At 46.5% G+C, this 20,703-nt stretch overlaps 1 protein-coding gene across 1 annotated transcript in view; it reads right to left on the bottom strand.

Annotated features, from left to right (window-relative positions):
- LOC142257352 (uncharacterized) overlaps positions 1 to 20,703 on the bottom strand; it is a 78,329-nt gene that overhangs the window by 18,360 nt on the left and 39,266 nt on the right. Inside the window, exons 7-10 of the mRNA XM_075329456.1 lie at positions 7,722 to 7,898; positions 7,516 to 7,639; positions 7,367 to 7,434; positions 7,063 to 7,165 (exon numbers count right to left, since the gene is read on the bottom strand). Of these exons, the coding sequence (XP_075185571.1) occupies positions 7,063 to 7,165; positions 7,367 to 7,434; positions 7,516 to 7,639; positions 7,722 to 7,898 (472 nt within the window). The remainder of the gene's footprint in view (positions 1 to 7,062; positions 7,166 to 7,366; positions 7,435 to 7,515; positions 7,640 to 7,721; positions 7,899 to 20,703) is intronic.

The following is a 20,703-nucleotide window of genomic DNA, read 5'->3' as shown; positions in this document are numbered from 1 at the left end:
GAGTGGCCTACAGGACTACCAGACGCAAGACGACTTGGGTCCGGACAGTGCTACTGCTGCCATATCTTCATCCTCATCAAATGAGAAGTTTAACTTTGACGAGTATTTGGATGACATGGAGCAGGCAAAGCGTTGCCGCAAGGAAAAAGACTTCACTCCATCTCCTATAGCAAGCAGATTGACCATATTTCAGCAAAAGTTTTCACTTGCTCTCAAATAAATAGAAAAATTCAACCATTCATCAAAACTGACCGTGCATGAGGCAATTTCTTTATACCCGGAAATTGATAGAGATGTTGCCCATGTAGTTACGGCTTTGCCTCCAACCCAAGTTACTCTAGAGAGGTTGTTCTCTAGCCTTAAAATTATTAGGTCAGATTTGAGGTCATCTATGGAGGAGGATCTGATGGAGGCGATTCTATTTCTTAGAACAAATTCATAGACTGCACAAATGTTATTTAGTACATTTTTGTTGAAAACTGTTCTTTGCAACTTACATAGTTTATTACACAGTGTGATATATTTTATATATATATATATATATATATATATATATATATATATATATATATATATATATATATATATATATATATATATATATATATATATATAATCTATATTACATAGGATATTACATATTTACAATTTATTAGTTTTTTGTGTTTTAAAGTTGTATTCCAATAAATATATTTTATGTTCTATCTAAATATCTTGATTACTGTACCATACAACTGATTAAATGTCTGATGTTCACATTGTACTACAATAAATTTTTCACTTAAATATAAGCAATATATGTGGGAGTCGGAGTCATGGAGTCATAGTCGGTGCAAGGGAAACTGAGGACTTGGAGTCGGAGGTTTGGTTTACTGACTCCACAGCCCTGGAATTTAGCATACATAAAATTGATTCCAAAACAGGGGAAGGACCCATTGAACCTGGGGTCATACAGACCAATATCCCTTATTAACGTAGACAAAAATACTGTCAAAAATAATGGCAGACCGATTAGAAGAAATTTTGCCAAAGTTAATCTCTCCTGCCCAAGCAGGTTTCGCTAAGAAAAGATCTGCCACGGCAAACATTAGAAAAGTCCTCCTGGCCCTGGACAGAGTAAACCTCAACCCTAAAGACACAGAAACCCCTGCACTGCCAACAATAGATGCTGAGAAAGCCTTTGATAATATCGAGTGGCCATGGCCTTATAGCGTATTAGATGAGATGCATTTCTTGGGATCCTTTTATACATATATCCGAGCAATATACACGTCCCCAAAGGCACAAGTATACAATCCTGTTTTCTTGTAGACCTCCCTTTCAGCTGTTTAAGGGGACCAGACAAAGCTGTCCTCTTTCCCCGCTGCTCTTCAATTTGGTACTTGAACCCCTGGTGAGACTATTGTCGGGCCAGACTATATTTCAAGGTATCCCCATAAATAAAAAACGACTCCAAGCAACATTTTTTGCAAACGACAGCTTACTCTTCCTCTGACCAATAAACCAAGATAATGTACAGTTTGTGAGCATTTGGGGAATATTCGGGTTTTTGGATCAATACAACAAAGTGCGAGTTGCTCTATATTGGGAAACAGGGTATACACCAGCTCCAAACCCAGGTTTTTGCAGGGATCTCAGTAGCCAAGTCATTTATAAAACTTATTTAGGGGTGAAAATAAGAAGGGTCCCCAGAACTCTATATGGCCTAAACTTTCCACCCCTGCTAAAACGCATAGCAGAAGATCTTAAAAGATGGCAGGAGCTTCCACTAAATATGATAGGCAGAATGTATCTAATCAAGATGATGTCGGTATCTAGGCTAATGTACCATATACAAACCCTCCCCTTACTCCTAAAATATAGGGACGTAATATTTTTAAATAAAGCATTCTCGCATTTTATCTGGAGAGGGAAACAGCCACGCATAGGGTTAAAGAAGCTGATGGCTTCTAAAGATATTAGATAATGGAGGTCTAAACCTCCCAAATGTTAGAGGATACAATATAGAATGCCTAACTAGATATTTGATGGATTGGATCCATGACTGCGGACAGTACGCGTTCACCATCTTACGCTGAATTTCTATTTTCAAGTTGTTTTTTCTATGTAATGTTTTATTAAAATTAATAAAAATATATTAAAAAAAAAAGGACAGAGGACAGGGCTCCATGTGTGAATATTGTCTACAGCACTCCCCGCAGCAAGTTGTGCTAGCAGGTACAACACTGGAAACTGCCCAGGAAACTCCTCCAGAAGCTACTGCACTGACCGCCGACTCCGACCACCAAAGACAGGGAGCTGATCATGGAAGTAAAGGGGCTGCAGAGCGGGATGATCCGGGCGCTGCAAAAAGAGGTAGCGAGCCAGTGCAGGAACCATCAATTCTTACAGAATACCGCTCTGCAGCCCCTTTCCTTCCATAAATCCTCTATAAGATGGAGGAGTCAGCAACAGAAGTGAGCAACCAAGGAGAGATTTGTTACATTTTAGCATCTTATGATTAAAAATAAAATCTGTACATTTCTCTTCTAGAAGAAAATCAGAATATAGAAATAATTTATCCTTATTCCGATTTTTAAACTCGTATCCTGCACATTCACTGATGAAATGACGTCAGTAGAAGAATCGCTCAAGAATCCCACCCCCCAATATCAGGATTAAATTTCTGAACGCCGGACATCCTATCAGGACAGAATGGGTTATACACTGTGTGCAGAATTATTAGGCAGATGAGTATTTTGTTCACATGATGCATTTATACATGTTGTCCTACTCCAAGCTGTATAGGCTTGAGAGCCAACTACCAATTAAGTAAATCAGGAGATGTGCATCTCTAATTAGGAGGGTGTGGTGTAATGACATCAACACCCTATATAAGGTGTGCTTAATTATTAGGCAACTTCCTTTCCTTTGGCAAAATGGGTCAGAAGAGAGATTTGACAGGCTCTGAAAAGTCCAGAATTGTGAGCTGTCTTGCAGAGGGATACAGCAATCTTGAAATTGACAAACTTTTGAAGCGTGATCACGAACAATCAAGTGCTTCATGGAAAATAGCCAACAGGGTCGCAAGAAGAGTGTTGGGCAAAAAAGGCGCAAAATAACTGCCCTAGAATTGAGGAAAATCAAGCGTAAAGCTGCCAAAATGCCATTTGCCACCAGTTTGGCCATATTTCAGAGCTGCAACGTTACTGGAGTATCAAAAAGCACAAGGTGTGCCATACTCAGGGACATGGCCAAGGTAAGGAAGGCTGACAAAAACGACCACCTTTGAACAATGAACAGAAGATAGAACGTCAAGACTGGGCTGAGAAATATCTTAAGACTGATTTTTCAAAGGTTTTATGGACTGATGAAATCAGAGTGACTCTTGATGGGCCAGATGGATGGGCCAGAGGCTGGATCAGTAAAGGGCAGAGAGTTCCTCTCCGACTCAGACGCCAGCAAGGTGGAGGTGGGGTACTGGTATGGGCAGGTATCATCAAAGATGAACTTGTGGGCCTTTTCGGGTTGAGGATGGAGTGAAGCTCAACTCCCAGATCTACTTCCAGTTTGTGGAAGACAACTTCAAGCAGTAGTACAGGAAGAAGTCGGTATTGATCAAGAAAAACATGATTTTCATGCAGGACAATGCTCCATCACATGCATCCAACTACTCCACAGTGTGACTGGCCAGTAAAGGTCTAAAACGGGTGGGGAACCTTTTTACTGCTGGGGGCCATTTGGAATTTTCTACCAACCTTCGGGGGCCGCACAACATTATTATCTTAAAAATGACCCTGCTATATTTGATCAAACAATTAACTCATCGTGGTGGCTGGAGGGTTATTTTTTGGTGCAGCTATGATATTAGGCGATATTGTTGCTTCTGACAACTGCTTTTCCATGTTTGTGTCAGCTGGGACTGCTGTATATACATCACTAGGGAGGGCTGGGAGGGCATACACATTACTTGGGAGGGCTGGGAGGGCATACACATCACTGGGGAGGGCATACACATCACTGGGGAGGGCTGGGAAGGCATACACATCACTGGGGAGGGCTGGGAAGGCATACACATCACTGGGGAGGGCTCGGAGGGCATACACATCACTGGGGAGGGCTCGGAGGGCATACACATCACTGGGGAGGGCTGGGAGGGCATACACATCACTGGGGAGGGCTGGGAGGGCATACACATCACTGGGGAGGGCTGGGAGGGCATACACATCACTGGGGAGGGCTGGGAGGGCATACACATCACTGGGGAGGGCTGGGAGGGCATACACATCACTGGGGAGGGCTGGGAGGGCATACACATCACTGGGGAGGGCTGGGAGGGCATACACATCACTGGGGAGGGCTGGGAGGGCATACACATCACTGGGGAGGGCTGGGAGGGCATGCACATCACTGGGGAGGGCTGGGAGGGCCTAGACATCACTGGGGAGGGCTGGGAGGGCCTAGACATCACTGGGGAGGGCTGGGAGGGCCTAGATAATACTGGGGAGGGCTGGGAGGGCCTAGATAATACTGGGGAGGGCTGGGAGAACTAGACAATACTGGGGAGGGCTGGGAGAACTAGACAATACTGGGGAGGGCTGGAAGGACTAAATACTGGGGAGGGCTGGGAGGATTATACATCGCTTGTAGAAATGTAAGGACATCGCTTGGGGTACAGACATATAGGCGGGGCACAGGCAGCAGTGTGGAGGCCGCAGGGGCACAGGCAGCACTGCCGTGGGCGGCGCAGGAACACAGGCAGCACTGCCGAGGGCGGCGCAGGAACACAGGCAGCACTGCCGAGGGCGCAGGGACACAGGCAGCAGTGTCGGGGGCGCAGGGACACAGGCAGCAGTGTCGGGGGCGCAGGGACACAGGCAGCAGTGTCGGGTGGTGCAGGGACACAGGCAGCAGTGTCGGGGGCGCAGGGACACAGGCAGCAGTGTCGGGGGCGCAGGGACACAGGCAACAGTGTTGGGGGCGCAGGTACACAGGCAACAGTGTCGGGGGCGCGGGGGGCGCAGGGACACAGGCAGCAGTGTCAAGGGCGCAGGGACACAGGCAACAGTGTCGAGGGCGCAGGGACACAGGCAGCAGTGGGAAAGCCCGAGGACCACAAGCTGCCGGGGGGACGACCGAGGAGCACAGGCTGCCGAGGGGAGGACCGTGGAGCACAGGCTGCAGTGGGGAGGACCAAGGAGCACAGGCTGCCGTTGCGATGACCGAGGAGCACAGGCTGCCGTGGGGTGGACCGAGGAGCACAGGCTAAAGGGGCAAACAGGCATGGGAGCACAAACAAACCAGTGAGGAGGCCGCAGGGGCACAGGCAGCAGTGTGGATGCCGCAGGGGGACAGGCAGCAGTGTCGAGGGTGCAGGGACACCGGCTGCCGTGAGGAAGCCCAAGGAGCACAGGCTGCCGTGGGGAGGACCGAGGAGCACAGGCTGCCGTGGGGAGGACCGAGGAGCACAGGCTGCCATGGTGATGCACGAGGAGCACGGGACGCTGCAGGGGCACAGGCTGCCATGGGGATGTGCAGGGGGACATACAGGCCTTTGGACGCTGGAGGGGCACACAAGCATGGGAGCACAAACAAACCAGTTGGACACTGAGGCAGCAGCTCCTCTTCTGGAAAGAGAGCAAATCGAGCGCATACTCCACCCAGAAAGTATGTCATCACGCTAGCATTGGCTAGTGTGAGGACGTAAGCCTCACAGGATCTAAAAGGCCAGCAGCAAGACGCAGCTGCCACCCAAGTACTGCGGTCTCTGGAATCTGCCCGGGGCCCGCAGAAAGGGCCGAAGGTTCCCCACTCCTAGTCTAAAAAATGAAAAAATAATGACATGGCCCCCTTGTTCACCTGATCTGAACCCCATAGAGAACCTGTGGTCCCTCATAAAATGTAAGATCGACAGGGAGGGAAAACAGTACACCTCTCGGAACGGTGTCTGGGAGGCTGTGGTGGTTGCTGCACGCAATGTTGATCGTAAACAGATCAAGCAACTGACAGAATCTATGGATGGTAGGCTGTTGTGTCATCATCAAGAAAGGTGGCTATATTGGTCATTAATTTTTTTGGGTTTTGTTTTTGCATGTCAGAAATGTTTATTTCTAAATGTTGTGCAGTTATATTGGTTTACCTGGTGAAAATAAACAAGTGAGTTTATGTGTCCATGTTCTGCAACTGTCACACACTGACATGAGTGTAATAGGAGATAATGGATTCTTAAGGGGGCTTTACACGCTACGATATCGTTAATGTTTTATCGTCGGGGTCACGTTGTTAGTGACGCTCATCCGGCGTCATTAACGATATCGCAGCGTGTGATACTTACCAACGACCTTAAGCGACCTCAAAAATGGTGAAAATCGTTCACCATGGAGAGGTCGTCCCAAACTCAAAAATTGGTAAGGGTTGTTTTTCGTCGTGGTTCGTCGCTCCTGCGGCACCACACATCGCTGTGTGTGACACCGCAGGAGCGAGGAACGTCTCCTTACCTGCCGCCGGCCACAATGCGGAAGAGGTGGGCGGGATGTTTACATCACGCTCAGCTCCGCCTCTCCGCTTTCATAGGCTGGCCGCTTAGTGACGTCGCTGTGATGCCGAACGTCCCTCCCCCTTGAGGGAGGGATTGTTCGGCAGTCACAGCGCCGACGCCGACCAGGTAAGTGTGTGTGACGCTGCCGTAGCGATAACGTTCGCTACGGCAGCGATCACATACAATCTCATGCACGACAGGGGCGGGTGCTTTCGCGCTCAATATCGCTAGAAATTGCTAGCGATATCGCTACCGTGTAAAGCCCCCTTTAGTCCCTAAACTGGAGAAACCCCTCATCAGCCCTGACAGCGGATAATAGGAAAGAGCGGGAGCTCGTCCTCGCTCACATCGGCAGAATTCATGTCCAGCTGTATATCTCCTCTATAACATAACTGCACATCCCGTGTTATCACCTGCACCGGGATCACAGAGTCATTCACATTTCATTAGTATTTTACATGAAGGGTTAATACACCGCTGGAGAAACTGACACAGCAAAGAGCGGAAAATAGGAATGTGTGAGTTATTGGGCAGTCTGTACTCACCGGGGCGATGATCTGTAGGAATCTCCTCTTTACTCCGCTGATCGCCCCTCACACTTCTCTCTGGAGAATTAATATTGTTCAGATCTTTATCCGGATACAAAAACTGCAAAACAAAATATCGTAAAAGTCCCCGGGAATAATGGAGATAAGATCCGGACATGTGAGGTCTGTGGTCAGCTGTGATCCTGCCGTCTCCACCGCTCTCATTACACAAGTATAAAACATCTAATACTGGAGGAGAAAACAAGACTGAACACAAGGAGGTCACAGCCGTCTACACCTCATAGGGGAGATCTCCATCTACCTGAGGATCCTGTGGAGGAGGAGGAGGAGCGGGACATCTCTCTGGGGTCGTCCTTGTACTGGAGAGACCTGCAGGAGATATAGACAGGACGGACATCATTATTACATACAGATAATTATAGGCCGGGTGTATTCAGTCCTGTCTATTACCTGGTGATGTGCGGGGCTGGTTCTCCTCCATCATCACCTCCTTGTACCGCTCCTTGTGTCCTTCTAGATACTCCCACTCCTCCATGGAGAAATAGACGGTGATGTCCTGACACCTTATAGGAACCTGACAACACAATGATATCGTCATCACCCAGAATCCTCCAGTGCCGTCTTGTATAATGTCCCAGCATTCCCAGCAGTGTCACCTCTCCAGTCAGCAGTTCAAGCATCTTGTTGGTGAGTTCCAGGATCTTCTGGTTATTGATGTCCTCATGTATCCAGGGGTGAGGTGGAGGCCCCGGGATTGGGCTCAGACTTCCTCCCTGTCCTTCAGACACAGGGGCCTGACAGCGATCACTAGAGATCTTCACTACTGTGTAATCCTGAGTGTGGAGACATTAATAATATCACTACAGACCTTTCCAGAGTCCATCACCTCCCCGGTCACATCCTCTGTTATTCCCATAGATAATGATGTAATGTGGTGACATCAGAGCCTCTCACCTCCCCGGTCATAGCCTCTGTTATTCCCATAGATAATGATATAATGTGATGACATAAGATCCTCTCACTAGAAATGAGCGATGTTCGAGTCGAACGGTTCGCCAATTTCATGTTCGAGTGATTTTGGGGGGTGTTCGAGTCGTTCAACGAACTCGAACAATTTGCTAAAAGTTCGGTAGTTCGAGTACGGTTCGATCACCAAAAAGCGTAGCTAGTTACTAGCTGGCTTTTCACTGTAGTAGAGGAAAACAGGAGAAAGAAGGGGTTTCTACTAGTGAGGCCACAAAGTGGTCAAAAATAATACACAATGAATCAACCTCTTGAAAAAAATCCAATTAAATTTTATTACCACAAAGTTACAGCCATAAGAGGAGAAAATTCATTTAATAATAATATAGATATACTAGACAGTCAGGCTAAAACCAGAAAAAAACAGAAACCAGAGATATCGGGTAGTGCACATAGGGGATAACACAGCGATATAAAAATATCAGCAAGGTACATATATATATATATATATATATATATATATATATATATATATATATATATATATATATATATATATATATATATATATATATATATAGTGTTATGCTGGCCGAAAATAGACAATGTCCAACAATGATGAATAAATATAACTCCCTATGAAGAAAAAGACATGGATCGCACATCCCAAAAATACATTGATCTAAAAGCCGCTAGGCAAAATATTAAATAGAACATGAGGTTCTTTTGTTACCATTCTGATCAGATTGTATTAAGCCCACTGCCACGTCACGGCAAACCTCTTGAGTGGGTCCCTAACCTGACCTTTTTGTGTGGCACCGTGCACCGACCACCGCCGTAGCGACAAAGCGCCAGCAGGGCGGGCGACCTGGCGCCTCACAGCACCCATGCTGCAAGGCAAAGCCCCCAAGGCTCCAGGCCGCGCCGCGCCGCCCCACCGACACCACACCACCACAACAGCAGCCACCACACAGCACCAGCACACAGTGAGAGGAGCTGTGCACTCACCTCCCACTGGCTCCCATATGTGAACTGGGAGCAAAAAGAAGGCTGACCCCTCTTGCAGTTTCCTGCTGATTAAAATCACCTGTGCCAAATGGGGAGAGTGCAGATCCAAGCAAAAAAAAGAGGGGGATAGAATGTTGTATAACACACTATGAAGAAAAAGACATGGATCGCACATCCCAAAAATACATTGATCTAAAAGCCGCTAGGCAAAATATTAAATAGAACATGAGGTTCTATTTAATAGGTGTTTTTAATCAGCAGGAGACTGCAAGAGGGGTCAGCCTTTTTTGCTCCCAGTTTACACATGGGAGCCGGTGGGAGGTGAGTGCGCAGCTTCTCTCACTGTGTGTTGGTGCTGTGCAGTGGCCGCTGTTGTGGTGATGACAGTGGGGCAGTGCGGCCTGGAGCCTTGGGGCTTTGCCTTGCAGCATGGGTGCTGTGAGGCGCCAGGTCGCCTGCCTTGCTGGTGCTTTGTCGCTGCGGCGGTGGTTGGTGCACAGTGCCGCACTATAAAGGCTTTAGATTAGGGACCCACTCAAGAGGTTCGCCGTGACGTGGCAGTGGGCTTAATACAGTCTGATCAGAATGGTAACTAAGAACCTCATGTTCTATTTAAATTTTTGCCTAGCGGCTTTTAGATCAATGTATTTTTGGGATGTGCGATCCATGTCTTTTTCTCCATGGCTTGTTATATAACAGTCTATCCCCCTCTGTTTTTTGCTTGGATCTGCACTCCCCCCATTTGGCACAGGTGTTTTTAATCAGCAGGAGACTGCAAGAGGGGTCAGCCTTTTTTGCTCCCAGTTTACACATGGGAGCCGGTGGGAGGTGAGTGCGCAGCTTCTCTCACTGTGTTGGTGCTGTGCAGTGGCCGCTGTTGTGGTGATGTCGTGACAGTGGGGCAGTGCGGCCTGGAGCCTTGGGGCTTTGCCTTGCAGCATGGGTGCTGTGAGGCGCCAGGTCGCCTGCCTTGCTGGTGCTTTGTCGCTGCGGCGGTGGTTGGTGCACAGTGCCGCACTATAAAGGCTTTAGATTAGGGACCCACTCAAGAGGTTCGCCGTGACGTGGCAGTGGGCTTAATACAGTCTGATCAGAATGGTAACTAAGAACCTCATGTTCTATTTAAATTTTTGCCTAGCGGCTTTTAGATCAATGTATTTTTGGGATGTGCGATCCATGTCTTTTTCTCCATGGCTTGTTATATAACAGTCTATCCCCCTCTGTTTTTTGCTTGGATCTGCACTCCCCCCATTTGGCACAGGTGTTTTTAATCAGCAGGAGACTGCAAGAGGGGTCAGCCTTTTTTGCTCCCAGTTTACACATGGGAGCCGGTGGGAGGTGAGTGCGCAGCTTCTCTCACTGTGTGTTGGTGCTGTGCAGTGGCCGCTGTTATGGTGATGTCGTGACAGTGGGGCAGTGCGGCCTGGAGCCTTGGGGCTTTGCCTTGCAGCATGGGTGCTGTGAGGCGCCAGGTCGCCTGCCTTGCTGGTGCTTTGTCGCTGCGGCGGTGGTTGGTGCACAGTGCCGCACTATAAAGGCTTTAGATTAGGGACCCACTCAAGAGGTTCGCCGTGACGTGGCAGTGGGCTTAATACAGTCTGATCAGAATGGTAACTAAGAACCTCATGTTCTATTTAAATTTTTGCCTAGCGGCTTTTAGATCAATGTATTTTTGGGATGTGCGATCCATGTCTTTTTCTCCATGGCTTGTTATATAACAGTCTATCCCCCTCTGTTTTTTGCTTGGATCTGCACTCCCCCCATTTGGCACAGGTGTTTTTAATCAGCAGGAGACTGCAAGAGGGGTCAGCCTTTTTTGCTCCCAGTTTACACATGGGAGCCGGTGGGAGGTGAGTGCGCAGCTTCTCTCACTGTGTGTTGGTGCTGTGCAGTGGCCGCTGTTGTGGTGATGTCGTGACAGTGGGGCAGTGCGGCCTGGAGCCTTGGGGCTTTGCCTTGCAGCATGGGTGCTGTGAGGCGCCAGGTCGCCTGCCTTGCTGGTGCTTTGTCGCTGCGGCGGTGGTTGGTGCACAGTGCCGCACTATAAAGGCTTTAGATTAGGGACCCACTCAAGAGGTTCGCCGTGACGTGGCAGTGGGCTTAATACAGTCTGATCAGAATGGTAACTAAGAACCTCATGTTCTATTTAAATTTTTGCCTAGCGGCTTTTAGATCAATGTATTTTTGGGATGTGCGATCCATGTCTTTTTCTCCATGGCTTGTTATAAATATAACTCCCAAATGAGTGGTGAGGGTCACTGAGAAGTCTGAAAATGAATAAATCACCATGGATAGAGATGCTCAAGCTATATTGCACAGATACAGATCAAGGAATCTTTGTTAGAAGAATATGCAGAGATCACCATTTTTTTTTTCCTTTTGCTAACCGCGCGTACAGTGGGGTGGGCCAGGCTGTCAGCAAATTACAGACACACACACAGCAAAGTGTATTTTTGCCAGACAAGCAAGGCCATGTGTCATAGGCTGTGCATGTCACATGTCTTTGCTCTATAACAGAGTTCCCCAACTCCAGTCCTCAAGGCACACCAACAGTGCATGTTTTCAGGATTTCTTTAGCATTGCATGGGTGTTGGATTCAGCACCTTTGCAGGTGATTAAATTATCACCTGTGCAATACTAAGGAAATCCTGAAAACATGCACTGTTGGTGGGCCTTGAGGACTGGTATTGGGGAACTCTGCTCTATAAGACCCGGCCATTTTCCCCATCGCCGCCATTATCTCCCTGCAGCGGGTGGGTGAGTCACCGCTCCCGCTGCTGCTGTGTGCGCTATAAACATACAGTGCAAGCTACACAGCGCTTTAGGGATTAGGGACTACTTGTAATTTCAGCCCTTTTCAGGGCTACATTACAGCCGTTCATAGCCATAGTTGCTAGGCAAGTCTGTGCCAACGCTGTGCATGGGTTTATATAACAGCGTCTGGCTACATCAGCTCAGGCAATTCCTTGGGGCATTGTTTCATTGGCAGGGATAGAAAGTGAGGCTTCCTTTGCTGACCAGCTACCTACAGCACCTGTGCATTCTACACACCTCTCCATTTTTGCAATTTTAATTGCAAACAGTGCTGCCACTGTTAGGGGCATACTAAAATTGTCTGGGATACTACCTTAGTGTTCCTTTGCTGCCAAGCAAGGTACAGCACCTGTGCATTCTACACACCTGTCCATTTTTAGCAACGCAATTTTAATTGCAAACAGTGCTGCCACTGTTAGGGGCATACTAAAATTGTCTGGGAAACAACCTAAGGGGTACTTTGCACACTGCGACATCGCAAGCCAATGCTAGCGATGCCGAGCGCGATAGTACCCACCCCCGTCGCACATGCGATACTTTGTGATAGCTGCCGTAGCGAACATTATCGCTACGGCAGCGTCACATGCAATTACCTGCCCTGCGACGTCGCCTGGCTGGCGACCCGCCTCCTTCCTAAGGGGGCGGGTCGTGCGGTGTCACAGCGATGTCACACGGCAGGCGGCCAATAGAAGCGGAGAGGCGGAGATGAGTGGGACGTAAATATCCCGCCCACCTCCTTCCTTCCGCATTGGCGGCAGGACGCAGGTAAGGAGATGTTCCTCTCTCCTGCGGCTTCACACACAGCGATGTGTGCTGCCGCAGGAACGAGGAACAACATAGTAACAGCGGTCGATCCGACATTATGGAAATGATCGACGCTACAGAGATCGCCGATTTACGACGCTTTTGCGATCATTTATCGGCGCATCTAGGCTTTACACGTTGCGACGTCGTTACCGGCGCCGGATGTGCGTCACTTTCGATTTGACCCCGACGATATTGCAGGTGCAATGTAGCAACATGCAAATTACCCCTTAGTGTTCCTTTACTGCCAAGCAAGGTACACCATATCTTGGTGGAGACAATGAGGAACATGCTGATGATGATGAGACTCCGATACCTGATTGGAATGACAACTTAACTATTCAGTCAGGGCAGGAAGAGGTTAGGTCTGAGGACAAGGGGAGTGCAAACACACAGGTAGATGATGAGGTTGTAGATCCCACTTACTGTCAACCCACAGTCAGGCACTCAAGGACGTCAGCAGAGGCGGTGGAGGATGATGCGACTGACGACGAGGTTAGCTTGCGCCTTCCTGGACACAGACGGAGTACTGGAAGCACGTCAACAACTGCATCCTCAGCCACAACTCTGCCTCTGAGCACAAGTCGGGGTGGCTCGGCAGGTCACATGGGCTCTAATAGTTGCCTAGCCTGGTCCTTTTTTGACATCGCAAAGGATCACCCAATTCATGTGATCTGTAAGATTTGTTGCCAATCTGTAAGTAGAGGCCAAAAACTCACTAGTTTGACTACTTCGTCCATGAACCGTCACATGAATAACAAGCATAAGTCCCAGTGGGAAGCTCACTGTGCTACAATGCGGCCTAGCGGAGCGGGCCAACCACCGTCTGCCCCTTAAAGTGCATCCGCGCGCTCTTCATCCTCTATGACTAAGGGGACAGCTGTCACACGTTTTTCGACGCAGACCTTCCACCTCTTTAACCACATTAGGCAGTTTGATTGGCAGGTCGTCAGTTGTTTTGGAAGGGGAAACAGGTGCTGGTGTAAAGCTCTCTCAGACATCGACAGCTCCAACTTTAGATGAAGGCAACATCATGTCTCCAACTGCACTTTCCTCACAGATGAGCAGTTTTCCTCGGTCCCTCAGATGTGGACAATTAAAAGGCCATTTCCTTCTAGCCATGACAAAGCTAAGAGGTTAACTTTCACCCTCTGCAAGCTGGCTACAGAAATGCTGCCTTTCCGCCTGGTGGACACAGAGGATTTTCGAGACCTTATGTCCGTCGCAGTGCTCCAGTACCAGATGCCCAGTCGCCACTACGTCTCCAAGAAAGGTGTGCCTGCGCTACACCAGCATGTCTCACACAACATCACCGCTTCCTTGAGAAACTCTGTGTGTGAACGGGTGCATTTCACCACCGATACTTGGACCAGTAAGCATGGACAGGGGTGTTACATGTCGCTGACTGGGCACTGGGTAACTATGGTGAGAGATGGAGAAGGGTCTGCTGTACAAGTCTTGCTGTCCCCACGACTTGTGCGTCAATCCTTTGTATGTCGAAGTTCCTCCACTGCTTCTGCCTCCTCCACCTCGTCTGGGTCCTCCACCTCCGCCCAAAGCTTGTCTGGTCAGGCCACCCGCGTTGTAACTGCGCACAAGGAAGCCCGCACACCTTCTTACTATGCTGGCAGCAGAGCTCAACGGTATCAGGCGGTCTTTACGTTGAAATGTCTGGGAAATAGGAGTCACACAGCTGAGGAGTTGTGGTCAGCTCTGGAGACAGAGTTTAGTAAATGGTTGTCTCCAATCAACCTGCAGCCAGGGAAGGCCTTGTGCGACAATGCTGCAAACCTGGGTGCGGCCCTTCGCCGGGGCAAGGTGACACACGTGCCTTGTATGGCTCACGTGTTGAACCTCCTTGTTGTCCAGCAATTTTTAACCCACTATCCTGGCCTAGATGGGCTTCTCCACAGGGCACGGTCACTCTCTGCTCACGTCCACCGTTCAACCGCCGCAGCAGACCGACTTGCATCGTTCCAGAAGTCTTTCAGCCTGCCGATTCACCGCCTGAAATGCGATGTGCCGACACGCTGGAATTCGACTCTACACATGTTGCAATGTGGTGTGTGTGGCCCAATTTTTGGAAAAAAGTGAGACTCTGCTTGGAGTCCCCTTGCTGTGTTTTTAGAAATGATCCAAGATGAACAAGTCATAGTTCAGCAAGGACTTTGCTACCCCGGTTGTGGAGGTCACCTGAGCTGTAGTATGTTTGTTTAAACGTAATAAGAATATCTGTGTATATAACTAAATCAAAATCTAGATGTAGATGCTAAATTATCTGTCTGTCTATGTAGCCATTGCACAGACCTATAGTATAATTTTAAAGTTGTATAGTTATGAAGGGGTTAACCAAAGATAATGAAGCCAAAATGTGAAGCTACAAACTCTTATCAGTAGTGTCCACACAGAAAGAATGTTTTAATGAACATCTGCTGGGAGAAATAGGGGAGTGACACTCCCATAAACTCTGTGTATCATTTTCAAGGCCGAAGGTGCCTTCTGTAATAATTAAGTTTCTTTCAATATAATAATGAGCTCAGTGGGTATTGCTGACTCAAGGAGAGAGCATGTTGTCTGTGTGTTCTTTGTCTTACATACATTGATATATATCGGCACTGGTATATAGCATTAATGGGGCACCATCTCTGGATCCTAAACGAAGACTCCATTAGCAGTCTTGACCCAAAATTCCTCCCTTGACAGTTTGGCGCACTCAACGTGGAGCTCCTTCAAGGACGCATTACCGACCTGCAAATACCGATCGTTTGGATGTCACGGACTGAGACCTCCCTCCGCTCCAACCAGGCTGATCACCTACAACCCTCGGTAAGTGTTACATATTTTGTATTCACTGCCATTGTGGTTGTTCTTGGAGAGGAGGGAGTGACGGGCTGTGTGTCCTTATCGGTGTTAAAAGGTACCTGATTGTGACTCAGGGGTAGTGCCCGCTGGAGCTCAGAGCACGATCCCAGCCCTGAGGTGTGGATCAAGTGTCACACGGGATCCAGAGGACGGTTGTTAGGGAAGGAAAGACGGTGGTGGCTGGATATAGCTAGTTAGACTGACCCGGTCTGTAATTAAAGACGCGGGGGGGTTCCTGTGGCTGAAGATAGGGATTAGGACATTAATTTTGATACAGTTGACCAAGTCCGGAGGGAATACCTTTTGTACCCCTCCTCCATATCACGAGATACCCTTATTAGGGGGTTCCCGTGGCTGAAGATAGGGATTAGGACATTAATTTTGGTGCAGATGATCAAGTCCGGAGGGAATACATTTTGTACCCCTCCTCCATATCACGGGATACTCTTATTACTATATAGCTGAGGAGTTGCCAGCTAGTATAGAGGTGTAGCCGTAGGTGCCGGCCGGACTCTAACGTTCACTGTATAGTTATATTACTGTAATCCAGACACCACCAACATAGCAAAAATGTTCAGACAGAGGAGACAGAAAGCTGAGAGGCCTGAAGGTTCACAGAATGTGTTAGAGCTAGTTGCAGAGAGAGAGGGGAAGAAAGCTGTACGCCATGCCTTGGAGATTTTTAAAATGTTAGAATTACCAAAAGGAGGTCGGTTACATCCGTCACTAAGGGCAACAGCATTGAAAGCAAAAAAGGGCAAGTGAAAAGACAGGAGATTGTTGAATGATGCAGAATTGTTTGGCAGAATATCGCAGGCATTGCTATCAGAAAGATATATTGAGGTTGAAGATGAAGATGAGCGAGGAGATGTTGTGTTTTACTATATGTTACCCGAGTCTGAGGACAGATCTGAGGGTCCTCCGATAGGTTGTTTTGTTCCTGCCCCACAACCTGATCCCCATTCTATTCCCCCGTCCCGGAGATATTTACAGATGCTGCAGTCACTAGACAGCATCCCTTAACCCTTTCCACACCCATACCCCTTTTCCCTCCCATACCTGCAATGCCGTCTCTCCCCATACCGGCCAGTCTGCCGTCACACTCCCCAATTACCAATCCCCTCCCCTTGGATCCCCCTTTTTTTCCTTAGGACACATAGTGAGCCTTACCCCGAACCTGACGAGGAACAGCCCTCATTTAAATATGTCCCTTTCAACCCCACCCAGTCAGCGGCATTAATCCCCTGCCTGCCAGGTCCCAGCATTAACCCTATGCGATTTTATAGGAAGATGCTACAGGTCCATCAGTTATACTCAGCTGCGCGGAAGGACCTAGATAATCTCACCAAAGTAAAAGCAGGAGACAGTTTTTGGCCCTTGTGTATACAACCGCGCCGGTGCAGCCCCCACCACAGCCCATGCCCCGACAGGGCCCAAACCCCATATACGTAGTTCCCAATCAACAAAACCAGCAGAGCCAGCAACAGAATTGTTGGCGTTGTGGTCAGTTTGGTCACTATCGAAGAAAGTGTCACGCCCCCAAATCTCAGTGTTTGGCCAGGTACCCTCAAAACCGTAACCAAAACTTGCAACACATAAATTTATAATAAAGGTGTTCCCTGTAGATTCAGTAATGATCTACCTGAAGCCAGGTGTGCCTTTTCCCAGAGTATCACAGTATCCCTTTAAATTAGTCCCAGGAGATTTCCCAAGATATTGCCCACAGTCCGGCTGCACCCAGGAGTCTGCCCCAACCTTCCCTACTGACACAGGGGGGAGCCCCGGACTGCTTGTTTTTGTTGCAGTGATTTCCAGTCCCAAGCTACCCGCTCTAATGATGCTCTCCATTCCACTCCATCAATCTTAAGGTTTCTGTAATATATGTTTCTGTAGTACTTTTGTTTCTGCTGGCTGACACGGTACAGAAATATATTTTATATATTTCTATAGTGAAAGTTCTGCCCATGGTTTTTTTCTTGTATCTGTTTTTCTCACCAGCTGTTCTAATATCGCGCATCCTGAAGGAGACAGGGGGGGCATAAGTCAGCGCAGGGATGTGTGGGAGTGTTTTTTTCAGTAAGCTGCTGCTAGTCACAAGTTGTAGAGAGCAGGAAAAAAAAAAAAATAAGGAAGTAGAGAAAAGTAAAAAAAGAAAAAAAAAAAGGTAGCTTCAGCAGATTTATAAAGCTGTTTCTGTCTTATGTACTAATCAGTGCTTTTTCCGGCTGGTGGAGTGGATTTTGTTTAATCCTTAGAGTTCAAAATTTCATAGGAGATTATCAATAGTATTTTTCTGCTATTTAAATAATTAAATTAATTTTGCAGGGAAAAGTATATTTTTTAAAATATACAAATTAGGGTTTTTTTTGTTTTTATGGTTATGTTTTTGTTTTGTATTATTTTTGCATACAGACTGCCAATATTGATTACTTTCCTTTTCTTTTGTAGATACAGAATATCTATGAACCCTGTTGTAAGGTTTCAAAATTTCCCAGTAGAGTATAAGTTATATTTATTTGTTGGTTAATCATATTGTTTACTGTTATAGATCTATATATTGTCAAAGTAGTATATATAAAAAGGGAGGAAGTAGATATCTATTATATTTTTCTAGCAGCAGATATATTGGATAGACTTTAAAGCAGGCTTTGAAGCTGGCCTTTTTTTTGCAACAGTTATGTCATGTTTATTGGATTATTATGAATGTAGGAATATATGTCTGTTATAGGAATGATCTAATCTATATTTCTTTTAGTTTTTGTTTTTATAGATGAAACCAGATGGTGGTCGATTCTGCACTGGATATGCTACAATTTGCACAACATGAGGTAGTCTAAATTTAGGCCACTCCCTCCCCTCCTATCGGTACGAAAGGAAGTGACGTAAGTGCCTCTCTAGATGGGTGGAGCAGAGGTAGGTAAGATAGTCAAAATGTATGTAGGAAGTAGATCTTTCCTGTTGTCAAATAAGCTAGGTACGCCGAAAAGATCTGAGCTGATGGAATCGGATGGAGATCCCCGCACAGGTGCAGCTGACCAAGAAGCAGTGAACGGGCCTAGAGTTGAGGAGTCCTTTACCATGCATAAAGACCATGCCTCGGTGACATTTGTCACGTCAGTGACTTCTGTCACTCCTTGTGTTCTTAAATCCCTACAGGAACAAGCGAATCAACAGGGAGTGGAGGGTGAGACGCAGGGAGCTGGCTGACTGAGGAAGGTCTGTGGATGAAGGGCGGTAAGCTTTCTCTGCCATGAGATCTCTTCTTAATGATGGCCCAAGTAACATGGACTAACATCTGTGACAGTTGGATATCAGTGTGCGCTTTGGTGACACCAGGGTTCAGTACCCAGGTAGGCAAATTCACCCAGTCTTGTAAAACACGATTTTGAAACAATGAAGAAAACTGAAAGGAGTCCGTAAAAACACCCTGCACCTGCTCTACCCATTCTTAGAGACTGCAAACTGATTATAGATGTTTATCATGAGCACGTTGTATGCAAGTCTGTGCGTGTTGTGTAGATTTCTTTCCAGGTCTGGTCAGAGGCTTTCCAGTGCAGAAAACGACGTTATTGCTGAAAATCCATATAATGCAAGTGGTATGTAAAAAAAACCAAACTGATAAGTTGTAAATCAATGCGTGTTATATTTCTCTTTAGTGTGTGTTGTGTTTCTCTTTAGTAATATACAGGTTCCAATGTAAAATGTTGTTCTTTGGTCTAGCACAAACCACGTATAATTTTTATATGATTGACTAATTAGAGAAATAAACAAGTGTATTTTCTAATTCCAGATCCTAAATCAGAGTTAGTAGTATATGGTTTTCGGTCAGGAGACTGATTAATCCTAAAAGGACACAGAAAATTCGATAAAGCTCAACGGCAGGACAGCATGGATTCACGCCCTGCATTGCAGAAGGGTCGATCCACCGGAGCTGCACTAAGCGTCCTGCTCATATTTATCCTTTACAAAAAACCTGTACAGTCCCAAACCATCATTGCCAAAACAGTTAGAAGAGAGGACTTAGAGAACTTTGAGACATGGGAAAGTCCAACTACAAAGGGTGAGGACTCACCTAGGGGTCCTTGGTCTCAAACCGGTGAAGAAATCCCATTCCCCTCTCCACCCATGCCTCAACGTTCAGTCAGGCAGGATTTCCCAGCAGATCTTTCTTCCTCTTTTCCTAAGGGGACACAGTACCCTTAGTATTTGGAAATGGCAGAAGTAAGTCAAGGGGGGACTGTTGAAGGTACGAATTGAGTAGTCGAAAATACTTAATTCAGCCATTTCATAGACCCAAAAAATGTGGTTTGGTTAATGTAATCTAACCATTTACAAATGTTTTTGTTTCCTACTAATTTCAGTGATTTTCCTTAATACAAAATGCTAGATATGGATTCTCTCATCTCATCATTCAAGTTTTAGAAGAGCCTATCCCATCAGGCTGATGTCTCCGAGTTGACGTCACATCTCAAAAACCAATGGACGCGACACAACCGAAGCAGAAAGCGGCCGCTATTCTACCCATTATCCCAGAAGGTTTTTCCAAGTCTGCACCACAAACTGTTCACATGAAGCCTCATCATGTTTTGTTGTTTTTTTATCAAGAGCAGATTATCCAGGTTCACAAAGTGGCCCTAAGTGGACTAGCACTGACTAAGCATCCTCCTTTTTGTTTCATATCCGGAAAGAAGAACCATGGACAATATCCAAATGTCCTTTTGTTTTTTGTTTTTTTAATTATGTGCTAATTTTTAAATAAGGTTTAGATTCAATTTTTCCTAATCAGGATAATGTGCCCTAATAAGAGTAATAACGCCAATTCTAATAGCCCCTATAAATCATAGAGTTATATCTAATAAATAAAAATAAGTACTTAAGGGGGGGAGCTAAAAAAAGCCTATAGTGTTAAATTAAACAACCGATTTCATGAAAAGCCCGCATATATAGATATAGATATAATTAAAGTCCCAAGGGCAATAGGTCACAAATAAGTCTCAAATAATAAAATATATCTAAATGGGGAAAATTTTTAAATTTAAGGTTAATAATATTCACAGATATTTTATTAAAGGGGGGACTGTGGAGGTCACCTGAGCTGTAGTATGTTTGTTTAAACGTAATAAGAATATCTGTGTATATAACTAAATCAAAATCTAGATGTAGATGCTAAAATATCTGTCTGTCTAT

This window comes from Anomaloglossus baeobatrachus, chromosome 1 (assembly GCF_048569485.1).
Source record: "Anomaloglossus baeobatrachus isolate aAnoBae1 chromosome 1, aAnoBae1.hap1, whole genome shotgun sequence".
Lineage (NCBI taxonomy): Eukaryota > Metazoa > Chordata > Amphibia > Anura > Aromobatidae > Anomaloglossus > Anomaloglossus baeobatrachus.
Note: the sequence above shows the minus strand (reverse complement) of the source record. Positions and strands in the feature narration are given on the sequence as shown.